Raw genomic sequence first — 18,881 nt, 5'->3', positions numbered from 1 at the left:
TGCAGCGATGCAAAAATATGACAAGCAAGATCCTATCCTCTAGCATAGACGACTGTAGGAGGATATGGCGGCAATATGGACAACGACGACACCAATTATAGTGGAGAGGTGACAGTGGACGGTGATAAGGGGAAAGAGGGACGGAAGAGAGGGAGGAAACGAGAGGAGAGATGCTAATACAAACTACTGAAGGCGACGGGAAAACCTTTATAGGAAGGGGAAGAATTCCAAACCATAGCAGAGCACTGTTAGGGCTGGCAAGAAAGTCTCTTTCCTCCGCCTAGCTGAAGGGATAGAGGAGGGGGAAGGACAAACAAATATCGATAACGACCAGCAAAGGAAAAACTTCCCCCCTCTACCTAATCTTAAAGCTAAGGGGAGGGGAGGGAGAAAATGCTAGTGACTACCGAAGGAGAAGGAGTTTGACTAAAGAGATGAAATACAGAAGAAAATTGCCAAACCTTAGCAGAGAGCTGCTAGGGCCCCTATATTTGACACTTAATATATAATAATTAGATAAATTAATAAACTAGAGAGATATTGTGTTGCAATAGAATAACTTAGAAATAGATATTTGATTGGAGTCAAATAAATTAAGGAGACGTTAATAAATTAGTTCAATAATTCTTTATGATTGGTATTGACCCTTTTAGTATTAAGTTTGGTAAGCGAATCAGATCGATAAATATTTAAGGAGGCCTAGTTTGGTCAAAAACTCCCAAACTAGTATTATCTACACAAATTTGCAACATCCAAAATACTCGACAAATCTTGATTAGCTTCTAAATCTCAAATAGATCTAAACTCCTTAGCTTGTCTTTTTCTCAAGGAAAGCTCATAGGCAATATATAGTAACTAAGTATAACTGAAGTGATGTGTAATAACTGTTATCTAACATAGGAGTAAAATAGTAATTATGAATTATTATTAAATTATTTTTTAAAGGTTGTATGGATTAAGATGAGAGGAAATGATGAATTACTATACCAAAATAATATAAATTATTATTTAGTTACTATATCAGAATAATAAAACTCATTCTAGAATTAGACTATTCCTATTCTAAATAAGTGAAGGGGCTAAGAGATGAGTAAAATGCCTAATAAGGCAGGACAATGACTTTCATAATGACCTCCACATACATAGGCCTCTTTGGGTGAGTTTTTGGCCAAACTAGCCAGTTCTAATTTATTTTTATCAAAATAGACTACTCCTCAAACTTATTATCAAATATGGCATAATTTACTGTAGTCCTAATAAAACCACTGAACTAATCAGCATTTTATCTTGAAGCAAAAACATTGATCAGTTTTGTATTTTTGTTTCATCCTAAAATACTGAACTGATCAATATTTTGTATGTATAAATTCTTTTAAGTTAATATTTCAGCGGTTACAAAAAAAAATTACCTAGCGATAAAAATGCTGAATTAAAAATGCTAATCAGTTTAACATTTTTGTTAGAGCTACGGTGAATTAGATCCTATTTGATAACAAGCTTGAGAGAGAGTCTATTTCGATAAAAATAAATAAAAAAAAGGTCTAATTTAAGTAAAAACTCTCTTTGGGTTGTGTTGCTGGTTTAGAAAAAGGCTTAATCCGGCCCGAGTTTGGGTTGCATTGCGTCCGGATCCGGAATCGAATTAGCTCTCGAGTCTCTTCCTCAACCCAAGCAAGCGGGAGAAGAGGAGAATAGCTGAATAGGGGAATAGACTCCTCGAGAGAGGTAAAGAAGAGGGAGGTGGTGGAAGAAAACCCGTTTGTTATCCCTCCCGGCGAGAGCAGTGGAGATGCCCTCGATGCAACGACGCCCGACTAGGCAATCGGATTACAACCGCTTCCCTCCGTCCACCCCAATCGTCATCGACAATGGCGGCTCTACCTTCCGTATCGGGTAAGCCTCGAAACCCTAACCCTAGTTCTTAAACCCTATTACTTCCAACATTGCTCATCTCGATGGTCTTCTTGCTTCCCTTTCTCGCCTCTCGCAGGTGGGCGGGTGAGTCCGAACCCCGCGTCACCTTCCGCAACGTTGTGCAAAGGCCTCGTCATAGAGCTACGGGTACTGCTTTTTCCTTATTTTCTATCTTTTTCCGCGAATTCAGATCTTTTGTGTTGTTTAGAAGTAGATTGTTTTCGTTCATGTGTCAGGCTTGCGGTATTCGCCGTGATTAATGAAGCGAGCTTTGATGGAGCTCGAAATTATACTTGTTTTTTGGTGTATATTAGCAAGAGACATATAGAATTGGATAAATTTTAAATTTTAGGATAAGAATGATATGAGAGTGTAGACAAGTTCAAGGCGACTCTTCTTAACTGATTGTTGTACCTCAACCAATTTAAGTGTGTAATGCTGGTTTATGCAACTGACTAGTACAATCTGAGTCACACATTGAGGCAGGTATATATCAAGTTACTGTAGTCCTTAGCTTTGTTTGATTCTGCCTAATCAAAGTTTGCATCTTTCCACCTCGGTTAAATTGCATATCAGCCAGGAAGACAAGTACCTATCCAAAAGTTTGTTAATTTTCATCTTCATTTAGATTATGGTCATGTCTATATGATTTTTTGATGATTACTACTAGGTTTCTTGGTTTCAAACTGCCAAAACAAGGTGGATAAGTCTGCCCATTAACTAGCTTTATAGCTTTGCTGATAAGTCTCTCTCTTGTCTGGATATTTATTTGGTTAGGAACTCTTCGCAAAACTTTTGGAGGGTTGAATTAAGTCGACATTCAGTTAAAGCATATTTGTTAATTCCTTGGTGCCTTCTTATATTTGGGTTTGGCTTCAATAGACTCCATGTTGTTTGGAGAAGTCTTGGATGATGATAATTGCATGCTTCAGTAGTTTTGTATTGGCATGTACATATGCATATGCTATTTGATATGGAGCAAGAAATAATAATGACACTACTGATTTGCTCTCATTATCTTGTTTTTTTTTTTTTTGTATGAAGTGATGTTCATGTTCTTTATAATAAAAATTAATGATTTAGTGTACTATTTCTTTTTAAGGTGAAACATTGATAATAACTACTTATTAAAGATGGTCATAGTTTTTTTATTTGATAGACATGATTTTACTTTCTTGGATGACAGGGGAAGTTGTTACTATTGTTGGGGATCATGATCCTGCTTTGATGAAATATTTTGATTGCACACGCTCATCTCCCCGTTCAGCATTTGATAATGATGTTGTCTATCAGTTTGAAATCATGGAATACGTATGTTTACTTACCTTACCAGCTAACTTGCTTGCAGCAATTGCTGAAATTTATATTTTGAGTATTTTGGTTGCACACATTCATCTTCCCCTTCAGTCCATGATAACAAATCCGTCTATATTTTGAGATCATGTTATATCTAAGCTTGCTTACCTTATAGCTATATTTCTTGCATCAACAAGCGTTTCTATTAGATATTTTGCTTTGAGATTAATGAAAAGATGAATGCTATTGCTAGACTTTTCTAAATTTAGGTCCATGCGATTCACTATAATCTACACCACAAAACTATATAAAATGTGAAACTTCTTTATCTGAGATCCTCAGCTTGTCACAAGAACTTAAACTAATTGAAATTTATCTGAGAGGTGGCCCTCACTTGAGTTAGAAAAGAACGCTATTTTTCTTCCCGCTCGTCTTCTTCCTTTAGTCGAGAACAATATTTTTTTCTATGGAGCCCTCCTCTTTTCTTCCCATCAAGCTCTTATATTTCCTCCTGCAAGCTCCTCCTACCTTTCTCCTCCATATTCCTCAACCCCAAGCCACCTTAAAAGATAAACTACCAAGGTCCTCTAGCCCAACCTTAAGGGGATGATGACGGCACGAAAAAGGTCAATAGTGGTGAGGAGAGAGTGGGGATAGGGGGTAGTGCTCCCTCACTCCCACTCTAATTCCGTAGTCCTCTTGTGAAACCAAAATGTAAGTGAATAGTAGTTCATGCAATACTTCAAGATTGACTTCCATTCTTTTAGTGAAAGGTAATAAGACTTCCATAAAATAAATGAAAAATAAGTATTCTTCCTTGAGCAAGGATGAATCTTCTTTAGTCTACTTAAAAAGGTAAATGAGAGATGCAAAGGGAGTGAGAGAGAAAAAGTTTAGTGAGTCTTCATGAAAGTAACCAAAGCCTGTCAATATAACTGATGGCAGACTAACGGAAAGGGGCCAATTAAATTGAATCGAAAGTTTATGGGGTACACTATAACGAAAAAAGGTTTAGTGAGTCTTCATGAAAGTAGGGTATAGTTCGAAGGATATAAATATAATTAACAATATTTTAAAAGATTGTCGTGGGTGGCGGGCGGTCACCCTGCTGCCTAGCACCAAGACTGAAGGCGAGCGATAGGGCAACAAGGCGGTCTAGCATTTTTTAAAAATTCAAAAAATTATATAATATATATTTTATTTTTTAAATACTAATATAGTATATATAAATTTTTTAATGATGCATTAATTAGTAAAAAGTAAAATCAACAATCAGTTAATCAGTAATCAGTAATCAGTGATTAACTATTTAACTAATTGGTGGAAAGTAGGGAAAAAATGCAAGATAGTGGAAAAAAATTTGGTAATCTTAATTCACAATCTAACTAGCATTAAGCAATTAATTAATTCCTTTAGCTACCTAAATGAGACTAAGAGAGAGTGAGAAGTGGGGCCGTCAATGGAATGAAGTAGGACTGTGGGAGAGACAAAGACAGTGAAAGAGAGTGGGAGATAGAGAGAAGAAAACTAGTGGCCATATCGTTGCTTGCCACTGTCGATCGTCATTGGTCGTCCACAATAACCGGCCGCTGCTGTCCACAATAACTGGCCGCCGCTAACCATCGCCTTAGCCTGCTAGTTGTTGGTTGCCGCTCGCTACCACCGGAGAGGACGATCGAAATTCAAAAGAGTTGTTTGGGTTCATGGTTTTGCTGGTTTGATTGAGTGGTGATGCGTTTAGGTAAGGGTTTTAATGTTTTTTGTTTAGTTATTGGTTAGTCGGTCAATTTGATCCATTAAATTGAATCTGACCCATTTCTAACCTGATAACATATATTAAGCAGGCCGAACCGCCAACTCACATTGGTGGCCCACTCGGCCTGCTAGACTGCATTTTAGTGCCCAGCTAGTATTTTAGCGCTTAGGCGGCCCTCCAATGCGGTATGCTGCCTTCTCACAGCGCCAAACATGATGGCGGGGCGGGCGGTGTGCAGCCAGGAACGCCTTTAAAAGTATTGGTAACTAACCCTTTATAATTTTCTATTTTTTTAATTTTTAAGAATTTTCCTTTTTTTTTCATTTTTCCAAGCGGCTAATCCTAATTTTGGTATTTGGAATCTTGGTTAAGTTTCTACATATTTGAAAGACCTTCAAACTAAGTAAGTTTTGTTTAACAGAACTTTAAAGGGTGTTGCTACATTGTAATACTTGATGTTGTTTATGCGAACTTCAATTTGAGACATTTTTAAAATTATAACAATTGCTCTTTTCATTGTTTTAAAATGTTCATTAAGATGTCAAAGATTTAACACAAAACGTGTAGTTCATCTCTTTTAAAATGTCTACTAGAAGGGACTTTAGAATTTGTCATGTTCAAAGACAACTGGGTGGTAATTCTTTTAAGGTGGACTTTTATGTGATTTGCCTAGGGAAAAGTGCTAGTATTTACAGACAATAATTGCATAGTTGTTTTTACTTTATAGGAACAAAACAGAGCTCAATTTGAACATATTCTCCTTCCTAAGATAAGGAGAGTATGCTTATTGGTTGTGTTTTACTTACATAGCATGCAGTTCAGATCATGGAAATGGAAAAAGCTGCATTACCTTTATTAGACCTATCATTTTTGTTTTTTGAAATTAAAACTTATTTAAATGTCTTAATTCTTAAAAGGTTGTAGGTGCTAGATAGGCCAACATGGGGCTACCTTAATGTCTAGGTGCTGGACGGGTGACTAGGTAGACCACTAGAAATCAAGGAGGTTAAAAGATGAACAAATAAAAGTAATAGATAAAGCAAAAGGTTTAGTGAATAATATCAATAGAGCATTTCTCCTAAGAACCAAGTAAGCCATCATAATCCATGAATCAAGAATAGCTGTAATGTATTTGAATTTCAAAGACAACTTATATAGTCTATACTATAATATGATAATAGAGCTTGCGACGGTACCTAGGTAGGACCTAAGAGAGCCAAGGCATACTCAATCTAATGAGGGACCTTGGGAGCTTGTCCTATAAGGTAGTCATTTTTTGAAAGTATGACTTGTGTAAAAAGAGGATGATACTGACAACAAGGAATCTTTTGATATGGATCTATATTATTTTTATCATTCTTAAAAGTATGATATGCATTGTTAGGTCGCTACATAACAACTTAATCTTTGGTTCAATTGGTTTCTTGCATATTATGTGAGCATGGAGGTTTTAAGTTGAACCTTTATCTAACCCAATTTAATATTTATTTTCTACGATTTATTTTTGTGCGGTGTGGAAGGCCACACACTTTACTATTTTTCATCTATTTTTATGCTAGTAAATCAGGGCAACATGTGAGAGTCGTCATAAAAGTATGATATACATTGTTGAACATTACCTAACATCTTAAGCCTTTTGGTCAACTAGTCATTTAACAATTAATTTTACTATTATCATTAGTTAACTCACTAATTATTCTAAAAGTTTAAGTTGTTAGAGAACGATGGTTTTTATATTTTATATTCTAACACTCCCCCTCACTTTTGTGTTCATATTTTGATGAGCATAAAAAGTGAATTAATGGGTGAAATTTATATTTTTGAGCAAAGATGGGTATGACCGGATTTAAACCCACGACCTTTGACTTTGATATCAAGTCAACTCATCAACTATTTTAAATGCATAAGCTATTAGAGAATGATGGTTTTATATTTTGTATTCTAACATCATTATAACCTTTCCTTAAGAGCTAGAGCTTAATAGAATGGTAAGGTTTGAGAAAAATTAACATATTATAATATTATATTGACTTGTGACTTTGATCCTATAGGAACCTTCCCTATAGTAAATGATTTTGGATTTCCGATTAAGGGACTTAGTCATAAAAGCTACAAAACTAGTTTACGTGTTTGAGAAATTTTTTATGTACCTTCTCCATTGCCGCTTTGACTGGTAGAATTAAAAGTCACTCCTCCAAAAGGTCCTAGATGTGGGTGTAGTCTAAATGAGCGAGAGACATAATAGAGAGAATGAAACTTAATCCTGCTTGGAATTATAATATTTCTCACCAAAAATAATTAATTTACTGTTTGTCATGAATAGTTTGATTCCAATCATCACATAATTTTGTATACACTAGCTAACCGTTGCTCCACATTACGAAGATTTAGATCTAAGAGTGTTCTGTTAGAATCACTCAACCTTGTGGTGGTTTTTTGATGAATAAAGACCCAGCACAATTTTATGTTAATTAATACTCATTCTTAATGTGATTCACTACATTAGTGGCAAACTGGCAACTATTCTTATCATTTCTCTTCTGAATTTTGTTATTGTATTTTCTTGTCCAACTTTCCTCTGTTATTATTCTACTTCTGAGCTCTGAACTGTATCCAGCTTATCTTTTAGGTTCTTGACTATGCTTTTGATCTTCTGGGTGCTGGTTCTTCAAAGGTAATTTGTTGTTTCTATTACATCCGTTAATTCTGTTAAAACTGGTTTCACTTTTGATTTCTATTATTCAGATTTACGTGTTCAATAGCTGTATGTACTTGTATATTTTGTTTGCTGTATTTGTGGTTATAATTGGACAAATTACTGTTTTGGGTTCATAAACTTATATGATACCTTATGTAGTGTATGCTGTTACTGAAATAAGGAATATCTTGTTTCAGGTCACTTCTGAAATCCATAACATTTCCTATGTGGTTTTGTTTCTGCCACAGATGAGTACTATATTTGCTCAATCACATATGGAATCTTAGATTTCTATAGGAACAATATGAAACTAAAGAATTTTGCATTCCTACTTGACATGCTACCATGTTGACCTTTTCCACCTCTAATTTATATTGTGAAAACCTGATTTTCCTGCAAAATCCATGTTTTGGATCCTTTTACTTCTCCATCAGTTGAGAAATAAAGGTTGGATCCTTTTACTTCACCAGCGGTTGAGAATCTGGGATGCTTCTACTTTAAATCATCAGATCTTGATGTCAAAATCATTGCATGCCTACTTTTCGTCTTCCATGTTCGGGATTTAGTTTCAACTAAAAATGAAATTAGATTGTTGATTGTAAAAATGAGGTGTTTATTCAGTTCTGATATTACATATCTGTATATATGAACCAATATTATTATTCGGGGATAGACTACAAACTCTTTTTTAAACTTTTGTAACACATTTGTAGCCATTGAGTCACATTGGAATTTGAAAGACCCAATCCCGAGGGGGGAAAAAGCTTAAGAGTAAAGAGTGCTTTCCCTCCACCATGGAATTAGCATTTCTACAACCCAAGGCACGACTAATGGCTCAAAATAGGTTAAAACTTTTTTCCAAAGTTTTAATGTAAAGTTTGTAGTCCAAATTTTTTTGTATGTATATATATAGAATATCCATAGGTTCTACCCAAGAAAAATAATCTGTAGGCTGAAAGTCCAAATATTTAATGTTGGCATGTTGGATTCTCCTCAAATCTTGACAATTCAGATCTATTATACATGTCTATGTAAGTCAAACATTTCATTTTTCTTTTCTTATGATGTGCTAGACTGTTGGAGATTATAAATTACTTGTATATCAATATACATCTCTTTTTGCTAGACTTGATGTCACCAAGATTTTTGATGTTTCTTCAAGATTCAAAAATGTAGTTCACCTTAATTTATTATTGATTCCACTGCAATAACTCATCATTTTTTGCTCTGAAATCTATTAGTTATAAATATCCTTAGACGACATTCCCTAATCTAACAAACTTGTGGTTGTACTTTTTTTTAAAGTCGAGCAATACTATTCATGTATTAAGGAGCCTTCCGCATATCGGTTGTGCTAAAAGATCAATGCAGTTTTATGACTACATAGAAATGTAAATGTTTTAAATCCTAAATACTATGAAAGTCCACTAGGTAATATAATTTTATTAAATATATTTTGTCATCATGTATTTATGCCCAAAATTACTTTATCTCATTGTATTTTAAAAAGTCTCAAACCGGTCTCTATACTTAAGACTAAAGTGAAATATTTAGTTTTTCTATCAAATTTACTTGAGTGCCATGGTTATTTTGATCATTTAACAGTATTATCTCAAAAACCTGCATGTCTTGTCTAACAAACACGATAAGATATTTTAGTCATCTTAGTGCTATTTAATTAAATTTAACAAAAAAATTAACGATTTCACTTTAATTATAAGTAAATGGACTGGTTTGAAACTTTTTAAAGTACATAAAGATAAAATAATTTTGAGCATAAGTTAGAGTGGTAAAATATATGTAACCCTATAATTTTTCATTCCCACATTCAAGTTGGTGTTTTAGGTATTATATTATCGACATGTCTAAAGTCATATATTTTATATTTTATACCTAAATATATTTTATAAAATATACCTAACTATATTTTATATATATTTAGGTATCATATGTTTTAGGTAACTGTGAAAATCATTCATATGCTGAATTTGATTTTTTGATAAAAGCCCATAGGGTTGAACATATCATATATTTCTTTTTTCCTCATTTAATGGCTTTGTTTATTTGGGTGAAATTATATCTTTTTGTATGTGAATATTGAGGCAGAACAGGTGGATCATCCTATTCTTATGACAGAGAGCATATGCAACCCAGTTTCCTCTCGTGCTAAAATGGCAGAACTTCTTTTCGAGACCTATGGTGTACCCTCTATAGGTAAATCAAGTTATTGTAATCTTTTTTGTGTTTTTATACTGTGTCATCTATGTCTATCCTTGGTAATAGCTTGCCACTTTCCCTTTTCTATGCATGATATATTGGATGTTATTCTAATCTTGTTACTCTGAACCTGGATTCAGCTTTTGGTGTTGATGCTGCATTTAGCTACAAGTATAATCAACAACTTGGAATTTGCGGAGAAGATGGCCTAACTGTATGTGCGGGACTGACAACATGCCATGTTATACCAGTAAGTTACTTACCCAGAGATATTCTTCTTCCAGCCTTGAACAAGCACAAAACTTGTCTGTTGTATGCCACCCTCCTTGCATTCATCTTGGTTCAATATTCCTACCTATAAGGCTGACTATTAGTGCGGTTACTTTAAGAAGATCTAGAGCACTTGTACTGGAAGAAATAAACAGGAACACTATATTGGTTGCTCATTAATAAAATGATAAAATTATGTAAGGCCTCAAATGAATGTGCTTCATTATTATTTAGAACTCGTATAAGTCAGATATACTTTGGTTATTTACATGCAACTGTTTCAAGATATTTTGATAAATGAAATGCGAGTTCTTCCAAGAATAAGGATCAGGTTACCTGGGAAGCCACTTGAAAATTAATTATCGTTTTTGTTTTTGCTCTTTAAATGCTTAGATAATCAGTTTTTAGTATCCAACTTGTATCTATATGGTTGTGCACTAAAATAGTTGTGGGTTGCAAATTCTCTAGTTGAAGAATTTTTTATGAAGTACAAAAATTAACTAGCAACATCAATTCACCACAAGAGGAACATGGAATCAACTGTTCTAAAAACTTAATTTATTAGATAACGATGATTTTTATATTTTGTAATCTAGCACTTTCCCTTATTTCCGGGTTGAGGCGTTGATGGGCCCAATAAGTGTATTTGATTTAAATAAGTGGATGTTTTTATATTTTAAATAATATATGGGTTTGACAAGATTTAAACTCAAGACCTCTGCTTTGATATTATGTTAACTCATCAACTGCTCTAAAAGCGTAAACTAATAGAGAATGGTGGATTTTATATTTTATAGTCTAACATCAAGAAAAACAACAAAAACATCCTTGCTGATCAAACACAGGATAATAAGTAAAATGTGTTTAATGGAGTAATATTACTGACAAATTCGTAAGTTTTTGGTTGAAGTAAATCATATGAAGATTCAATCTTTGACTCAATATCTCAAGGACAAGATATGAGCAACGGAAGCATATGACGGAATGGTCTAGGTAGGTCTCAAGTATTTGGTTCATTAGTTTTCTTTTGTTGAATTATTCTCTTGATGCAGAATCTTAACAGGCAAGTTAGGATCTTTAGGCAAAAAATCAAAAAATGGTTGCTAGGCTAAGATGTGCATTTATAGATTTTGGATGATTAGTTTTCAGATGGTGCTAGTTTATGTTCTCTTCTCCTCTCTCTAATCTATCTTTCTATGTCGAATATTCTTCTCTCCTCTCTCTACTCTTCACTACCTGATAACCACCATCATGTAGTAAGGTTCTTATCTTCCCTACATCAACAAGTTGTATGTAAATAACTAGAGATTTGGAAATTTATGGGACTTTTGGAAACTGTTCTGGGCCTCCTGTCACAAGTCAAATCTTTTGGTGTGTTTGTGCAAATCTTAAAGTTGTGTTAGCATAAAAGAGGAAGATACAAAACAATAATTCCACTTTGCCCTTTGCGCTCTCTCTCTCTCTCTCTCTCTCTCTCTCTCTCTCTCTCCCTCCCTCCCTCCCTCCCTCTCTCTCTCTCTCTCTCTCTCTCAGAGTTTCTCATTTAGGGTCTTTTCTTTATGCTCCTAGCGCTATCAGTTTCTCATTTAGGGTCTTTTCTTTATGCTCCTAGCATACTCTGCTATCCAGGGCGACATGAAGGACTTCCATTGCTAAGACTGGATCAGTTCATTCCTCTTTACAAACAAAATATTAAGCAAAACAGAAATATCCGTGTTAAAGTTTTGCATTAAATGCATGAAGTTTCTGATTGCAATATACTTCCTTGGATAGAATAGAGAAATGACAAGATGGCTGACATGAGTTCCGAATTTAGATTTCCCAGAAACTATTTGATCTTTTAACATAAGTTGGTCTTCCCAAGTCAACAAACAAAGAAATATGGCATCCATAATGCAGCAAACAAACTGAAGATCTATTGCAAAAGATGATCTCATCTCTAGATAGCATAATTACTCACTGAGTGGTACTCAAAAAGATTGAAAGGAGGGGTGGTCTAGTTGTTTTTTTTTTCTTTTTTCTTTTTTGACTAGATATTTTGATGCCCTTGTGCAAAGATGATGGGTGCAGATCAGAATGGAGCCGATGTCCACAAGAGAGGTGTGGTGAAGAACGTTTGATTTGCTAGTGGTAGGCTTCCTTTGCTTGATGATGTCCTGGGTCTCTGGGTCAGCCGACAATGGGCTGTTACAAAGACTATCTTTCCTAAAGGTTGAAGATTTTTGGACACAGAAGAAGCGCAGTTTAAGTTTTACAGAAAAATAAACCTCAAATAATGGGATTTTCCATTACTCTATTCCATATGGATAAATGGCATTAAGTTTATCTTAATCTGGGATATACCTTGATAATTTTAGAGAAAGGTGCATTTGCAAGTAGCGATAAGTGATAACACAGGGTTCACACTGTGAAGTAGCTAAAATGTAGGCTGTTATTTTCCAACTACACCGAATGGTTTGTTGTGTCTTTCATGCTTGAAACAACCACCTGCCTTCATGCATGATGGTATGCCTGCAAATGTGCATGATCTTTGTATCCGCTCTTCGAATTTTATTCTTTCCGTTTTATAATGAAGTGTATGACTCTTAATTAGGATCTAACTATTTTATCTTTTAGTTTGTAAAAGGAGAGCCTGTATATGATGCATGCTGCAGAACTAATGTTGGCGGATATCATATTACTGACTTTCTGAAGCAGCTTCTATCCCTTAAGTACCCATATCACATGTATGTAGCGCTACTTTTTGTTGATTACATTTTATCTTCTTTCTTGATCATCTTGCAAGTTTAAATCTAAATTTAATTTTTCATAGGTCAAGCATTACATGGGAGAAGGCTGAAGAGCTGAAGATGGAACACTGTTATATAGCTCTGGATTACATGTCAGAATTGCAAATATTTCAAGTGCGCAGCTTTATTCTCTTTGCCCATCTTTGTTGCTGCATAAATTTTAAAGGAATAATGCCAATATTTTCTACATAAAAATCAATGCACTTTATAGGATGATTTGTTGCCAACATGTTTACTGTGTGCATATACTGAGATTGGAAAAAGTATATTCTTAATTTCATGTTACTATAACTTGTTTGTTTATAAGGGCATTTCTCGATGTAAATTTGTGTTTTGAAAATAAAGAAGGCCAACTACCGAGTTTCCTGTTTTATTTACAAGCATCTGTGTCACGAGTGTATGGAAGGATTGCTGTAGAATAACATATTATTATGCCAGATTGGTGTTGACATGGGTAAGCATGGATTCACCTGCTTGCCCCTGTAGGATAGAAAGCTAGTAGATTAAAATAGGCATGTCAAAGGAGCGTGGAGCAGCACATTTCTTAGTTTGAGAGAGTTCACAGAAGAGTTTTATGACAAGCGTTAAAGTAAATGGTGTTTCAGAAGCAAGTTCAGTCACGGAGTCTACTTATGATCTATTTCATAGGTTCATTCAGGTATCTTGTCCATGAGATTTTGTAGTGCAAATGTGCGAGGTCACAGTCTTTAGTAAATGACGCAACAGTCAGGAACAAGAGCTGGCTAACTAGATTGAAAAAGTAATAAATTGATAATCCACTTTTAGTGAGAGATTACCAAATAAGGCTTATTAGTCTTCAATTATGGTATAACCTTCTAAACCAAAAGCACAGAAAACAGTCAGGAATTCTGCAACTGCATTTTTTGACATTCATTTGTAAAATGTTTTTTGAAAAGGATATTAGCATTCTTTCCTACTGACTTTTATAGAACCTCTTAAATTGCGGTTTCAAGTATAACTGTTAAGGTGAGTTAGTTCTTTTGTCTTTGATTCGTTTTTAATCATAATTGGTCTTTTTCACTGTTTGTTCACTCTTTCCCTGTTTTCATCATTGAAATCTTGCCTTTCATTGTCTTATCTCTTTATTTCGAGCAGAAATATAATTGCCCAAATTTTTTCTTCCGTTTCAGATTCCACAGGGGGCTTTTTCTTCTTTCCAATGTGATTTTCATCAAAATTTAATTGAAAACAGGCGTGAGTTAATGTTCAAAATTTATACTGTTCCCATAAATAATGAGGTCTAATCAAGCTGTCCTTCAAAGTTATCATCTGTAGCTGATATCAGTTACTGACTGAAATCTCCTCATTTTGCCTACCTGTTTCATGTGCTTATAAAATATTGTGTTGGCCCAAAAGTTATTGGTGTTACATGAGCTTCAATGAGCAACTCTATTCCAGATTTCCAGTTAAGTTCTGGATATAACTTTATGCAGAAATCTTTCATGGCATATGACCTCTGGAACAATTATATTTCTCCTTGTGCTGTTTTTAAAAATTATTTGTTGGGTTTCCTCTTATCCAAGTTCATTGTTATCTTTTTCACTTTGCCTATTTGTCCCAGTAAAAAACTCATCAATGCTGTTTTTCCTCTTTTTTTTTTGGGCATGCACTGACATGTTTGAGGTGGCAGTAGAAAAACTGCTTCCATTTGCATTTAATGGCTTACACAAGAGAATACCCAAGTTAGTGGATCATATGGTGGAGATGTTTTCTTTTTATTTAAGATCCGTTTGATTTCATGTTTGGAATTCAGGGTCTTGGGATGAAAACTAGACTTTGATGCATATTGGACTTTACCATTCTCATCACTTATTTGACAATGTCAAATATCTTTGCAGAAAGATAAGGAAGACGCGAAAGAAAAGACTAGGTGTTGGCAGCTACCATGGGTTGCTCCTCCTCAAGAAGAGGCACCATCTCAAGAAGAACTTGCAAGAAAGGCAGCTTTGAAGGAAAAACAGGGTCAACGACTGAGAGAGATGGCTGCATCCAAGAGATCTCTTAGAATTTCGGAGCTCGAAAATGAGCTACGTGGTTTGGAAGATCTACTACAGCAGCTAGAAGAAGTGGAAGAACCTGACTTCTCAGCTCTCCTGGCCAAAACTGGGTATCTCTCCTTGCAAGAACTTGAATCTGCTCTTTTAAGAGTAACTCAATCCTTGCGTAAAGCAAAAGGTGAGCCAAATGGTACTGAGGAGAAGTTAGATGCTTCATTGGCAGAGAAATATCCACTTGCCTCTGTTCCTGATGACATGTTGACACCAGAGCAGGTGTACTAGTTTTTCTCTCTATTTTCCAATCGCATATAGTTCTTTGGCTGTTAACTTCTTTCTGAACATACTGGTTAAATGTGGGAGCCAGTTCCATATCGATGAAATCAGAGATAATTGGTTCCTGTCTATCTTTTCTGTTGACATGGCAAGCTTTTCATTCATCAGGTAAAAGAAAAGAGGAAGCAGATTTTTCTTAAGACCACAACTGAGGGCCGGTTGCGCGCAAAAAAAAAACGCTTTGAAGAAGAAACTATGAGGGAGATGCAAAATCAACAAGATGAAGAAAAACGCTTGTATGCTGTCCTATGTCTCAAGTGAAAATGCAGATGTGATGCTTGTTACATTTTCTTGCCAATTTACAAATGCATTGAAATTTTCAATGGTTGGATAAAATTTCCGCACACTCTACGAAAATAGCATTTATATTTGTGCCATAGGTTTTGACCTCTCATTAAGTATCCTAATTTTCAGAAGTATTCAAATTTGCTTCCATTTGTTAGACTCACAATTAATCCATCTCTTGTATGGATGCATAAAACTGGCATGTATACCACAGTTTCTGATTGTCCAGAGATTTTTTCTTTTAACCTTTTCCACTGCAATCTGATACTTTGTGCAAGCGGTTTTTTATTTTTTCAGTCTTTCAATCTGAAAAGGGTGTTCTTAGTTATGATAGCTTATAGTATCACATAAATTACAGTAGACCAAGCTATTCTTACTCTTTTGGTTTAGTCAAGAAACAGGCTCTGTTAAATTATTGTATCTTTTATTAGGAAAAGAAAAGGCCTAGCATGTCATTTGCCATGCACTTTATGTCTGCTAGTATATTTTGACACCTAAAATCTAATTATAAATTTTAAGTGATTAAACTTGGTCTTAAATATCTTGTAGTACTTGGAAAACTGGGACTAGGTGCCAATGCTCTATTATTGTGGTAGGTAAAGAAATGAAGGTTATTGTTCTCTATTATATTGTGTCCATGACCAAAATTTTTAGATTTCATAAGTCTAGGAACATCAATTCTGGTTCTGGCACTTATGTAATTCTTTGGCTTCTCACTTCTGCAGGATTGGTTTTTCAGCTTTGCACAATAATTGCTCAAAATGTTGGCATGTTATTAGCATTAGATCCATATTAGTTTATATTCATAACCATATTGAGTGCTGCTTCTCTGATTATGCTCTATCTAAATGCAGGGAAAACCCAGAGCTGTACCTTGAAGAGCTCCGCGCTAAATATAAAGAACTCTCTGAGAAAGTTGAGCAGAAGCAGCGGCTGAAAACAAATGGCACCCGTACGAATGGTAATCACAATTCGTCAGGTGGTGTGGGGCGTGGTGAACGTCTAAATGCAGCTCAGAGGGAAAGAATGCGCCTTCTGACAACTGCAGCATTTGATCGAGGAAAAGGTGAGGATACATTTGGGGCACGAGATGAAGATTGGCAACTCTATAAACTGATGAGCAAAGACAATGATGATGATGACAACGGGCAAGATGATGATGAAGCTGAACTAGCTCGTGTTTCATCAAAGCTCCAGGTCAGTTTCCTGCTACTGCTTGTTTATGCATGTTAAGTGTTAACTAGAAAAAAATAGAGCTTGTATTACCTAAAATCATGCACCAGTCAAAAACTTGTTTTAATTACTGTAAAATTATGTCCCTGCATCTTGACAATTTTAGTTATTTGGATGCTAATCTTACTGCTAGCAAGTTATTCATCTTGAGATTCTAAGCATGCCTATCGCGACCTTGATCTGATAACTTGAATCTCATGGATCTTTTTAATTCTTGAGACATTTTCTTTCCCCTGCATGTAATGTAAATACATGAACTATAGATTTAGTTTGTTTGAGCATCCTGATGTGCTGATAACTTGCATCTCATGGATCTTTTTGTTTCTTGAGATATTTTCTTTCCCCTGCATGGTAATGTAAATATTTGAACTATATATTTAGTTAGTTTGAGCATCCTGATGTGATGTAAGCTGCATTATGCTGCAATCATGCAATACCCGCTTCCAACAGTGAAGCTGCAATACTGTAGCGGGACTTGCTCTGTTTAATAGTCACCCTTTGCTGCAACAATGTAGCAGGACTTACTCTGTTCAACAGTCAAACTCTTTAACCTTGCTGCTCGTGCTTTTATACAAGATCTTTTGATGTTTTGTGCAGGACATAGATCCTACTTTTGTGGCTAAACCTGATACCATCCAGCTACAAGGAACTCCAGAGCTTCTTCGTTTCCGCCCTTCAACTGCAGAAGACTATCAGATCATTATTGGGGTGGAACGCTTTCGTTGTCCCGAAATACTATTTCAGCCTGGCATGGTTGGAGTTGATCAAGCTGGCCTGGATGAGATGGCTGGAGTCTCGCTTAGGAGGTTATCGAGTGTTGATGATTCAATCAGGGACCGCATCAGTAATTCCGTTCTTGTGACTGGGGGGAGCTCTCTCTTCCCTGGTTTGGTGCCTCGCTTGGAAGCTGGAATCCGGCAAGTCCGTCCATATCTTTCCCCTTTAAAAGTCGTGAGAGCATCAGATCCAATCTTAGATGCATGGAGAGGTGCCGCTGCTTATGCTACTTCTTTACAATTCCCTACTCAAACTTTCAGCATGCAAGATTATTACGAGAAAGGTGAAAACTGGCTTAGTAGATACAATATAGTGTACACGTTATGATGGTAACCAGCATGGTAAATATTTTTACCGTGGTATGATGCAAGATTATAAAGTTTGCATGACATATGATGCAAGATTTTTACAATATTTTTACCGTGATATTTTTACCATGGTAAATATTTATGATGCAAGATTTAAAGTTTGCATGCATATGGCCACGCTTGTATTATTAGCATGTTGCGGTCTTTAGTCTTTATATCTGCATTCAATTATTCAGGTGGAAAATTTTCTCCTTGTCGATCAACGTTCAGTTAGTAGAGTTTTATGTGGGGGTAAAAAATAGGGGTGTGAAATTATAGTCGTTGTCTTTGATCTATTTAGATTCCTTTCAGCTTTGATTTGGATCCATGTTTATATTCATATACTTCTAATAGGAAATGAATATCTGCATACCGTGATGCATGCATTATTGCAAATAAAACTAGAGCAATAGTATAGATTATAGAGGTTATCTGCATATATTATGAGTGCCGTCACAATTTATGTATGATTCTAAATTAAATTTGGCCCAAGCTGATTAAAGTAAGAGAATTCTTTTATAGGCGTTAGTTTTAGCACAACAACAAACCAAAAAATTAATCGACTAATATCAAATCCATTACGTTACATTCTGAAGTAGATGATCTCGGTCTAATATATCGACACTGAATCAATCACTCTTTAGAAGGTGAATTATAGCTAACAATGGAGGTAGGTTTGTCCGGCTGACCAGTCCAATAATCTTATGGGGATCCTGCATGAATGGCGAGGGTTTCATCCAAACATGAGAACTATTTGACCCAGTTAAACGGTTGCCGTTAGAATTTAAACTTGAGAACACTCATAGTATGAGCTCCTAAAACCATGTGAGCACAATCACATCAGCCTATTTGGTACTTTGGTTCGAGGCTTTAAATTTCTTATTACTTAGATTTTATGATGGGATATCTCGTTTTATGTTTCTTTAGTTTTATGCTTATATTGTCAAG

The 18,881-nt window shown here is 35.3% G+C and overlaps 1 protein-coding gene across 2 annotated transcripts; it reads left to right on the top strand.

Moving 5' to 3' along the window:
• Positions 1 to 1,629: 1,629 nt before the first annotated feature.
• On the top strand, positions 1,630 to 18,140 carry LOC140777551 (actin-related protein 5). Of its 2 annotated transcripts, none has more exons than XM_073121735.1 (12): positions 1,630 to 1,893; positions 1,991 to 2,061; positions 3,101 to 3,225; positions 7,596 to 7,640; positions 9,767 to 9,878; positions 10,022 to 10,131; positions 12,768 to 12,877; positions 12,964 to 13,054; positions 14,800 to 15,231; positions 15,400 to 15,527; positions 16,431 to 16,773; positions 17,407 to 18,140. In XM_073121735.1, exons 1-12 carry the CDS (start codon positions 1,790 to 1,792, stop codon positions 17,911 to 17,913), a joined length of 2,178 nt encoding a protein of 725 aa, XP_072977836.1. In that variant the 5' UTR covers positions 1,630 to 1,789; the 3' UTR covers positions 17,914 to 18,140. The 2 variants fall into 2 exon arrangements, with proteins under 2 accessions (XP_072977836.1, XP_072977837.1); XM_073121736.1 differs by having other exon boundaries at positions 1,631 to 1,893; positions 9,776 to 9,878; positions 17,407 to 18,139.
• Positions 18,141 to 18,881: the final 741 nt, after the last annotated feature.

This window comes from Typha angustifolia, chromosome 15, assembly GCF_048772165.1.
Source record: "Typha angustifolia cultivar Huaian chromosome 15, ASM4877216v1, whole genome shotgun sequence".
Taxonomy (NCBI): Eukaryota; Viridiplantae; Streptophyta; class Magnoliopsida; order Poales; family Typhaceae; genus Typha; species Typha angustifolia.
The sequence above is the reverse complement of the archived record's forward strand: the minus strand, read 5'-3'. Positions and strand labels throughout refer to the sequence as shown.